An 11,546-nucleotide genomic window follows, 5' to 3' on the forward strand; every position below is an offset into this window, starting at 1 on the left:
ACTTTTAACATAGAGACTTAAAACGTATCTTTATTAATTCAATTTAGATAGTAACTTGGATAACATCTTTTTAAATGATTTAGGAGTACCATTTCAAATTTTATTGCAATGCGATTTGGGTTGTAAATCCCAAAAGAAAGAAACTTGATGGGAATTGAACTATTAGGTCAGAAATTTACAATATATACATAGAGAGAGAGTTAGAGAATATGCTGAGAAGTGTAGCTTTGTTATATTATAATAAAGCTAGCAAATGACTTTTTTGAACTCTTGTCACTAAAACTTGTAAATAAGAGAGGCTATGAAGCTGGGGCTGCAGTTTGCTGATGAGAGTACTCCAAACCTATGCATTGAAGGTGTCTTGGACAAGTGATTAAATGGTCATTGGTGAGACCAGCTGCTTGCATGAATAAGTGCATAACTGTTGGCCCAACAAACCTGAAACCTCTCTTTACCATGTCTTTGCTTATGCTTTCTGATTTTGAGGTCTTCACAGGAATCTTGTTACATAATCTGTACTGGGTATTGATTGGCTTGAAATTCACGAACCCCCACAAGTACTTGTCAAATGATCCAAACTCTTTCTTCACCTGTGAAAAATGATCTCAAATTATTAATAAAGGAAATTTATCTAGATAGATCAACTCATCATCTCATTTGTAAGATTATTCAAGTTAACTATCTTATCACATTAGTAAAAAGAGTGGTAAGGCTGTAGATGTTTCATATAAGGCCTAATGATAATGATGATTACTATGAGAAATCCAATAAGGGTGCATTTGAGTTGAGCTGTAATTGATAAGGGCCTACTTGAACTCAAGTTTGAGCTCAAATTAGTTTGAATGGTGAAAAATGATGCTAGAAAAGATGACAAGTCATCAGAAAAGAAGAAGAAGAATTGCTAAAGAAGAAGAAAAAAAATAGCTAGAGAAGAAGAAAAGTCATTGGAGAATAAGAAAATCATTAGAGAAAGAGCAAAATCGTTAGAGAAAAAGAGCTTCACTGAAGAGTAGCCAATCAGACCTCAAAGTCAAATTGAATTGGAGTTTTAACTCGAGTTCAGTGTTAATACAAATAGTGTTTATTCGGGTGCAAAAAGTTAAAGCTAATTTTTATTTTATGAGGCTGAAAAGAAGAAGAAAAAGTCACTGGAGAATAAGAAAAATCATAAGAGAAAGAGCAAAATCGCTAGAGAAAAAGAGCTTCACTAAAGAATAGCCAATCAGCCCTCAAAGTCAAATTGAATTGAAGTTTTAACTCGAGTTCAGTGTTAATACAAATAGTGTTTATTCGGGTGCAAAAAGTTAAAGCTAATTTTTATTTTATGAGGCTGCAAAATGATAAAAAAAAGCTTTACAGCTTGTAGATTAAAACAAAAATTTGAAGTTAAGTGGGGTATTATTATTTTTGGGTTAGCACGCAGTTGTGTAGCATTAAGGAATTAAAGTGCAAAAAAAAATTAAAAAACTGATTTAAGGATATTTCATTGCCTCAAGAATTCTGATGGAGTTGTCAATAACACCTCGAACTTGGCTTATAACTATGCCATACTCAGCACTTATTGATGCTATCTTTTTTTCATTGAATTTGGCAACAACTTCTGCATCAAACCCTGAAAATGCCTCCCTGCAATTAACAATAAATGAGAAGCAATAAGAGCCAGTTTCTTCCAGGGGATGAAGTTGCCAGCTAGCTAAAGCATCAGCTTGATTACTCACCTGAATTTTTGTCTTTTCTTCAATAAAGAAGTCCAGTCTGATCCAACTTGTGCACCAGTCAAGACTAGCAATTCAAATAACAACCTGTAAGAAGACAAATCTTTCAGTAATTCTATATATCATTGTATTTGTTTTATAACATCCCGTGCAATATCCTGGTTTATTATCAAGATATTTTCTATATTATAACTCAAAACACTTTTTAATAGTTTATGATCTCACAATCTATCTAACAAATCTTTTCTTATTATTCCAAACAATGTGAGATGTTTACACATACTCAACATATTTTTTTCATTCTTTGTTGATGTGTGATTTACGTAGGGTTATTACATTTCTCATAAAGTCTATATTCAACTAAATAAATATTGTTTGTTTTTGAATTTTATACGGGTATTCATACCCAAAATGCGGGCATTTTTACCCGGAATGCATCTACTTAGTTGAGAAAATAAGAGACTTATTTAATAGTAAGGAGTAGAGTTTGAGAATTTACTTGTCATCATGGACAGGCACTCCCCATTCTTCATCATGGTAAGCAACATATATAGGATCTGCACACAAACAGGCTACTAAATTGTAAATTTGCATAAAAAATTACCAGGCCTGAAATTAAAACTTTTTGCAGCTTATGTTTAACTTTATACATACCTGAATTAGGAGTGATAAAGCTACATCTCTTTTTCTCTCTACCAATACTGGCAGTGGCAATCGAAGAGTACTTCTTGGAAGATTTTGTTCTTCCATAATGAGCAATTTTCATCTTTCTTTCTTCTTGCATAATGGCGACTTGTTCTCTTCTAGCTGCTGCTATGCTTCCTGCAGGAGCCTCAACTAAAAAAGAAGCCTCAACTTGTTCTTGCACAATGGCTTCGTTTCCTCTCTTTACTGCTGGTGGCCTTGGAGACTTCAACTTTGGAGAGATGGGAGGAGACATTATTGAAGACTTGGTGGAAGTTTTAACATTATAATTACTTGTTGCAGAAGTTGGCAATGGCAGTGGTAATGGTGGTAGAGTAGGAGATTTTGGTGAAGTAATTTTCTTAATAGAATTGCGCCTTTCCAAGCTTGGAACTTGGTTGGATTTTGGTTGAAGGACAGGGCGGCCATTGATTTGAACAATTTTTGGAGTGCCTTTTTGAGGCTTACATTTAGAGGAACACATTTTTTCAGAATGGTTTAAAGATACAGAAATAATGGTGAAGGAAGGAGTTATAAGGAGGGCTTGGAGAAGAAGTTGTGCCTATCAACTAGAAATGTGGGGTACATTTTGGAAAGTTGTAACATAGGGAGGTGGGAATCTGCCATAGACATCTTCTTCCAAGGGGCATTATTTATTTTCCTAATGCAAGCCCCATGTGTCGAAAATGACAATATTTTGATGACATAAAATTTATGTTAAAAGCATATTTAAATTCAAGAAATATTATATGTACAAATGTTAGGCAATGATAGATATCATGTGATTAAATAATTTAATTGTTTATTTTATTTCTAATTGTTTTGAACATTTGTTATATGATATTAATAATCATTTAAAGATGAAGTTTTATAGGTTTTGAAACCACAATACCAATGTTTTAAAACTTTGAACAAAGTGAAAGAATAGTTTTTTCTTGATTCGACTAATTAAACTGGCAGTTAGATCAATGAATTATTTAATCATTAAATATAAAACTCAAATTACATTTAATTGAAATTGAATTTAGTCTAGTGGTTACACAAATCTATTTTCGTCTATAGAGTGTTGGGTTTGAGTATCAGTGACCAAAAGTGTGTGAGGGCACAGTGCGGTGATGGTTATGGTGCCATTGCCAGCCTCAAATAGACCCTCAATTCCCCCACTCATTTTGTGCCTTTACTGCTCACAAGTCTGCAAAATCCCAAGCTGGAGTTGGGTTGGGAAGACAAGAGAGGTAAGTGGGTGAGTGAGAGAGACTAATCATTGTCTCTCTTAAGAGCTGGCCGACAATTTCAAGACTAATTATTTTGAATATGTTACATCATCCATTGCAATTCACATGATCTTAATGATATGTTAATTAGTTGTCTTCCTATAGATAGAGAGTGGTAATCGCTTTAGAGCTACTTTTTAGGGTTGTTTTGGTCCTAATTGGATGCTTTCTTACTTTTGTTGTACAGTGCGGTGACCTAAATTCTGAAAAAAGGTTGCCCAAATTCACAGAGGATGGATTTGAGTTGCGGGTACTGGGGATTTGCTACTACAATATGGACCACATGACTTAACTGTAAATAGATATAGAGTAGGAGTGACTTGCAGGCTGAACAAACGCAATCTATTGTGAACATGTGACCTACGAGTACATATATTAAATATCTGTCCGCTAAAGTTTGTACATAAAAGTTGTATTAAAGTATACGTAAAAAGAATAGGGGAAGAGTGTGTGCCTCAATAGAGAGAGAACTGAATAATCTCTTCCTCATCTTATAATCATTTTTATCTATACTGTAATTTTATCTATCATTTACCCATGGTTTTCCCATATTGGGTCTTTGATGTAAATACTTGTGTTCCTATATATTGAGTGGTTGATGCATTTTACGGTTTGTTTTTTTCATTAATTCTTAGTTTTGATTTCTTTGTAATCTTATGCTGGAAAGTGGAAATGGTCCCAAAGCCCAATTGGGAACCAGTGCTGCTGGACCATTTGGTTGCATTACTCTATCGGTGCATTTGGGTAGGGAATATTAAAGAGTACTTGAATAATATTTTTTTATTATTTATATTATTTTATTTAATTTATAAATAATAAAAGATTTTGATAATATTCTATTATCAATAGTGATATGATAAATAATATAAAAGATAATCTGAAAAGAATACCAAGATAATTTTTATTTTATTATAACTATATCCTTATTTATTAATTTTTTTAGGATAAAAATAATCTTATTTTTAATTAATATAAAAAATAACATAAAAATATTTTAGAATAATTATATCCAAAGATATTTAAGTAAAATAATATACTAGTGTTCTTTTATTACTCTTAACCAAACAAAATAATTGTTTATACCTATCTAATTTATCAAATTTTATCAAATATAATTATAATTTATACCCAGTAACTTTCAGGTAATCCTCTAATTTTAGTAATAAAATATTTCCCAAACCAAACACCCTTGAGAGTTTAAATGTGTTACATCTTATTATTTTTTCATGGGCAATGGAATCTATTTGTAAAAAGAATTGCTGCTTAAATCTGATTAGATACGAATAGTCTTTTTTTGGTACAACATTCTCCTCTCAAATCTACTGATTAGAACATGCAAGTCCAATGTTAGGAAGCGAATCAAATGCAAAAGAAGCTAGAAATCAAAATCATTACACAGAACAAGATAGAATTTGATTAATAATGCTTACGTCCATGACTACAGTAGTTTTCTTATTGATTTTGAAATATAACCATATGTTTATACAAGAATTTAGGACAACGTAATCACAAACAAACCCCTTATAAAACCCCTGCAGGGGGCCTTTGCTCCCTTGACCCCTGGTTGTGGGGCTATGTCTCGAAATAATTTCCCAATTAATCTTGCAATGGTATCCTTTAGCATTTTTATAAAATTATGTGATGTTAATCCAAAACCCACCTCAAATAAATTAATATCTGCCTAGGGATAACAGTATCCAGAGCTGTTGAGCATCACTCTTATCAATTTAAGGGACTTAATTTTTTCTTTTTTCCATTAGAGAAATCAAACATACTTATTTTCATATCGAATAAATCAAACTTTTAAAGTTTTTTATTAAAAGAACCAAAATTTTATTATTCTCTATTGAAGTTATTAAACAAATACTATTAAGATTATTGTTGTGTTTTGTTTTTGAAGTAATATGATTAGTTTGATATGTTTAACAAGAAATAATAAAAAATTGATTCTTTTAATAAAAATATTAGAAAGTTTGATTTATTCAATAGAAAAATCTAAAAATTTCGCCATTTTAATAAGAAAATCTTAAATTCAATCTCTTTAATAAAAATTTTAAAATTTGATTTGTTCAATAAAAAGAAAATGGTAGTTGGATACTTCCAAATATCATTGTTCCTGTATCAACATGTATTTTTCACAATTTATGGTTGAATAACCACAAACCAAATTATCATGTGTGTGGATCCCAATGATTTCTCATCCAATGACAACCCATTGATGTCCAATCTACATCTACCAACCTAATTTCAGGCAAGAGAAAACAAGGCACATGCACTTGGGCATTAATAAGGCCAAGCTTATACACATTGAACGCAAACAAGATTTATGTCATCACCGGTTGATTTTGCTAGATGATCTTTAATCTCTTTTGTGTCATCTACAGTTGATTTTGTAGGATGAGCTTTTGAACAGTCAATTCATTTTTAAAGCCATATAAATAAGTGTTGATTCAATTTGAACTAAACTGAGTCTAGGCCACCTAGAGTTTAAATTAAAATTATAATATCTAATTATTAGACAAGTAAACAATATTATTGATGAAATGAACAATATAATTGGATGAATAAACAATCAATCTTGAGTCGGAGCTCCCACTTTTCCTCTTCTGAGTTGCTCCACAAGAAAGGCAGGCACTTCTAATACAAAGATTACACAAATAACAACACATGATTGTTATTTATACAGTTTTTGCCATCTTATTATCTGATATGTCTCAAAGAGATTGTAGGTTTCTAACAATATATCAACAAGGGGTGTATGCAATCTAAACCGGCTTGGACTTAGATCTTTTCTTGGTTTGAGCAAGCCAAACTCAAGTTAAAGTTTTAGACTCTTCTTTAGTGATGATTTTTCTGTTTCTCCAACATCATTGAATGCCCAATTCAAGCAAACTGAACTCAAATTTGAGTTGACTATTATTGATTTAAATGTGACAACAATTAACCCTTATTTAAGTTTGATTTGACTTGAATTCATCCATAATTTCAACTTGTGAGGTAAGCTTTTCTTACGGAGAAACACAACTATCTTCTAACAAAAATTAATATATGTAGGTATAGAATTTTAGGGAACATTTGAAAACTAATAAAGCAAATAATCATACTCAAACAAATATAAGACAAATTTTGGGGGATATTTGCTAAAGAATACTATGTCACTCATACAAGAGAATATGTGTTTATATGCTCGGGTTATTCCTTTGCAGCACTAGAAGCTAAGCAAAGTCACGAAGCTGGCTGACTACGCTTGACCAGAGCTCAGGCCTGAAGGTGGTGACCGCAATCGCCATAGAGTTCAGCAGTGCGCAAGACTGTCTAGGTGAAAGTGATGAGAATTGGCTGCTTGCGACAGTTTCCTATGTAATTGCAATCTGTCACAGAAACGCTCAAGTGATTTGTGCTTGGATGTCGAGATCATGGGACGCTATCCAAGAGTGAAATTTGTGATTAAATATTCCTAAGAGAAACCCTATTGAGATTTTTAAAAATCTTAAAAAAACTCATTATGAGTTAAAGCTCAAATCGTTTAAGGGATTATAAGGGGTTGCCCCTTATCATGATGGTTTCGGAAGATTTTATATCGACCAAAGGACTATTTTCCACCCAAGTTTTAATGTAAAAACATATACACACTTGCAGGATTTCAAAAACTCACTTATAACAAAATTTCTATTAAAAATTTTAGTTAGTATTAGGGATAAAATCATCATTTATTAAAAAATTAAAGTTTTATCACATTTTACTCCACAGATTTAAAAATTCCACAATTCCCCTCTCCTAAAGTTTTCAAATTTTGAAAAGTGACCATTTCACCCCCCCAAATCTCTAGGTTTTCTTTTTTCCCTCATTGACGACATCTCTGGCGACGATGACCTTTGAAAATGCTACGGGGAGAGCCGAAGCCACTCTGATAGAGTTCCTTCATCTTCGTCGACGAAGAGGCGTGGTCTCTTCGTCGACAAAGACGACATCCCTTTGTCAATGGAGATGAGGGAACTTTGCTAGAGATGGCTTCAGCCCTCCCATCATGTTTTCAGAGGTTGCCATCATCGGAGATGTCCTCTATGAGTTGAGAAATAAAACCTAGGGATTTGGGAGGTGAAATGGTTACTTTTCAAAGCTTGAAAACTATAGGTGAGAGGAATTGTAAGATTTTTAAACCTGGAGAGTAAAATATGATAAAATTTTAATTTTTAAAATTTTTTAATAAATAACAAATTTACCCCTAACCTTAACTAAGAGTTTTAACAAAAATTTTGTCATAAGTGAATATTTAGGTTTTTGAAACTTCATAGATGTGTATCTATCTTTGCATTAAAACTTGGGTGGGAAATAGTCTTTTAGCCTTTTATATCTAATTCTATCAAATTCTTTCCCAAAAGACATTTTAAATATGTTTTAGTTAATATATTTCGAAGCCTAGTTATACATGATCTTGTACATTTTAGTCAAAAAAGAATGAAAACTTGTGTCTTATTTGTTGTCTTGTTGCCATTAATTTAAGCTTTAATTTCAAATAGAGTACTGTTATATGCATAAACAATGATATGCTATTATGTAATTAAATAATTAAAAGTTAAAATTAAAATAATATCCAATTACATGATAGTAAATAATTATTTATATATAAAATTATGTATAAAACTTGTATATATAGTTTTATTATTTCAAATAATGATTAAACATTTTGTAAAGTTTCCATTTGTGAGAATCAATATATTGTTTTCATTGTTGTGAATTGTGATAGCTTTGTATAGTTATTATTATGGGTGGACTTAGTTTTGAACTTAAAAGAATCAGTTTGAAATTAACAAGTTGAATTTTGAATTTAGGTCAAAAATGATTCAACTTACTTTGTTTATGAAAACTAAATCAATTTTTTATTTGAACTCAATTGATTTATTCTGAGCTTGAAATTTAAGCTCTGACAATTTAGATTGGGTCTAGCTTAGGTTAGATTAAAAAAGAAAAAAAGGCCCCAGAGTGCACTATTGTACGAAATGAAGTAATTGCCTCATGTTATTTATCAATTATAATCTTGAAAGTTGAAACAGGCATTCACGAGAGAGCCCAAAAAGTGGAAACTATTAATATTCCACAGCTTTTGCACAATGTACCTATTATTTTGTGGGACAATTTCAAATATGTGTCTATCTTCACGCTTCCTAATAATAGTACGCAGGGATTGTGTCCTCAATAATTTGAGACAAAATTTATCTCTTTGATATTCTCAATATCTTATACATTATGTTGGCTTATTTATTTAGGTTAGATATCATGACTCAAATTTAGGAACATGTGTTTCAAATAAAGAATCAAGAGTCTCAGTATTTGAATGGGCATTTCGGTGAGGTGACCGAGTGTTTTTAGATATTGTATCAAATCAAAATGAGGTCATTCCACTAGTTATTCATTGCTTGTTTAAAAGCGTTTTGGTCATTTCAGTTCGGAATGGACATTCCATCAAATGGAACGACCATTTCATCCCAGATACAAATTCTGCAGTTCATGAATTCATTATTAAGTTCGAAGAGGGATTTGAGTAACAAGGGTTTTGAGTTACACACTTGGTATTTAACAGGACTGTCAATCCCTTGCAATCTTATTGTAATTTAATTTTTGAATAATGAATTCTTCATCCTTTGTCGGTGATTTTTCCACAAAAATTTTGTATCATTTTCTTCTTGCCCTATTTGTTGATTGCTTGATTTCATTACGAATTACTTGAGTTTCTGCATAACAATTTATTGATTTTTTTTTTTCATATCTTATGTCATAACACATGGATATATTGTAAGATAAATGAAAAAGTCTTAATTATCCAAAGTAAGCGTTGGGTGTGAAATGATTGCCCATCATGGGTAGAACAACTGTTATGATATAAAATCTCAAACATAGAGTTAGAAAATCTAGGTTTGACTTCATATTCTTGTAAATAGACTTGCATACACACCTTAGCGTATTCTGATAGATTCAATTTGAAGTGTGAGACTCTAATGGTGAACTATTGAGTTTGTCTGAAGGTTTACCAACTTAGTGGTCAAATTTTGCTAAGCAATGGTTCCTCATCACCAAAATAATGTAAAATAATTTAAACTTTGATACCATTTGTCAGGATTGAATGTTAGTACTTGACTGGTTGAGAAACCAAATGGTGTTCGGTGAAGTGAGTTGAAGGCATTTATGCATTGAAATTTAGGTTGAGTTCCTCATAACCAAACTAAACTAACAATAATACTTCATGTACGATTAGTGGTTATCAATAGATATAAACAAATTAATATGTAATCATGTAATTGAGTAATTTTAAAATAGAAATAAAATAAATAATTAGATTACTCAATCATATGATGATACATTTTATTATTTATACCTATTAGTACTTACCATTTCTACATATATAAGGCATAAACAATTGTGTTGAAGCCTTTATCACAGAGAGTCTCTTGATACAATAAAGAAAAATATTAATAATTGAGTTTGGCCTTGTCTAGTGACCAAGCTGTTGCAACTTACAAGCAAGTCCCTAATTACATAAAAGGAAAGGATTGGTGGCCTTCTTCCTGTTTATACACAAGCACAGAGAGATGGACATCGAGCCCCAAGAAGTGGACCATGAAGCTGTCATCTCTCTCAGTCTCTGTTTTGTATAAAAAGTGATTTTGGCCACGAAATGTCTCCTAAACAATTTATTAAAAATGGGACCTCTGAAGTAGATGGATCATTTTCATATGTGGTTTGAGGATAAGTTGGACACGACTTGAAATGCATCCAAAAGCTAATTTCTAGCTCATTTATCCACCGATCATAGTGCCCACACCTAAAAGCCGATCTAGTCCTACCATCAGGGGCCGTTTTAATTCAAATTGCGGGAACATTTCTCTTTGCATTGATGGAATAATAATAACGGATGGATTTAAGTCAAGACAATTTGGACTTAGCTTGATGTTCAACTTAAACTAGTTAAGTTTGAACTAAAGAAGGATTATCTCATTGCGCTCAAGCTTGAGACTAATACCTCATTGGCGTATTTGAACCGAAGCTTGCTTCATTAGAAATTATTTTTCTTCTTCAACTTGCTCTCTTATATTTTTTTTTTTGATAATTGTTCTTCTCTAATGTCGCTTTTCCTTCTTTGATATTAGTATTCACCATTTTGAGGGAATTAAGCTTGAACTGTTTGTTTTGGATTCAAACCACACTCAAATTTACTTTTCTTTAGGTGGTTTGACTTGAATCCACCTCTAATAACAATAACATTAAAAACAACATCAACAATAGACTTGTACATAACGTTAAAATGTAAACTTATATATAATAGCAATAGACTTCTAAAAATAGAGGTCAAAGAGCAATTCCATATACATTTACGATAAATATTAATAATGATGGGTCATCATATAATTGAGTGTTACTTTATTCTTAATTCAAAATCATCTATCCACATGAAGATATATCATCATTGATATCTAAAATAATATTTATTATAAGTATATATAATTTTATTAAAACATGATAGATAAGGTTACCTTGATACTATACATCATCCTATGAACCATTTTATGGGCTCAGGTGGCCTTTTCAAATATGATATCCATCCACATCCTAAAAGCCTTTGGGCCAACAATGGCGGGCTTCAATCATGCTAAATGTGTCACTGAAAAGAGATATGCTGCTAAGTATACCATGTGTACATTAATAACTACAAAACTAAAGGATACAATGGATTTGAGTTGAATTGAATCTAAATAAAAGATAGTTCAAGTTTTATTTAAATCCGAAATAGTTATCTCAAAATTAAGTTTGGATTGTTCAAATTGTCAAAAAAGAAGAAGAATAACCGAAATAGTAGAAGGAGAAGAAGAATCGCATG

At 31.6% G+C, this 11,546-nt stretch overlaps 1 protein-coding gene across 2 annotated transcripts; it reads right to left on the reverse strand.

Moving 5' to 3' along the window:
- Positions 1–114: 114 nt before the first annotated feature.
- LOC123218469 (probable GMP synthase [glutamine-hydrolyzing]) lies at positions 115–3,026 on the reverse strand. 2 transcript variants are annotated; one of them, XM_044639932.1, is made up of 5 exons: positions 2,370–3,026; positions 2,215–2,287; positions 1,719–1,802; positions 1,491–1,626; positions 115–590 (listed from the first exon to the last, which is right to left on the reverse strand). In XM_044639932.1, the coding sequence occupies exons 1-5, from the start codon at positions 2,881–2,883 to the stop codon at positions 300–302; spliced, it is 1,098 nt and encodes a 365-aa protein (XP_044495867.1). In that variant the 5' UTR covers positions 2,884–3,026; the 3' UTR covers positions 115–299. The 2 variants fall into 2 exon arrangements, with proteins under 2 accessions (XP_044495867.1, XP_044495868.1); XM_044639933.1 differs by having other exon boundaries at positions 2,215–2,272; positions 2,370–3,025.
- Between the last annotated feature and the right edge of the window lie 8,520 nt (positions 3,027–11,546).

Source organism: Mangifera indica, chromosome 6, assembly GCF_011075055.1.
Source record: "Mangifera indica cultivar Alphonso chromosome 6, CATAS_Mindica_2.1, whole genome shotgun sequence".
NCBI lineage: Eukaryota > Viridiplantae > Streptophyta > Magnoliopsida > Sapindales > Anacardiaceae > Mangifera > Mangifera indica.

Excerpts from the sequence above, each read along its gene's own strand:
- LOC123218469 (XM_044639932.1), bottom strand. The coding sequence starts at position 2,883 with ATGTGTTCCTCTAAATGTAAGCCTCAAAAAGGCACTCCAAAAATTGTT. Across the intron at positions 2,288-2,369 it reads CTTTATCACTCCTAATTCAG|CCTGTTTGTGTGCAGATCCT; the intron begins GTATGTATAAAG and ends ACAATTTAGTAG. Across the intron at positions 1,803-2,214 it reads GTGCCTGTCCATGATGACAA|GTTGTTATTTGAATTGCTAG; the intron begins GTAAATTCTCAA and ends GTCTTCTTACAG.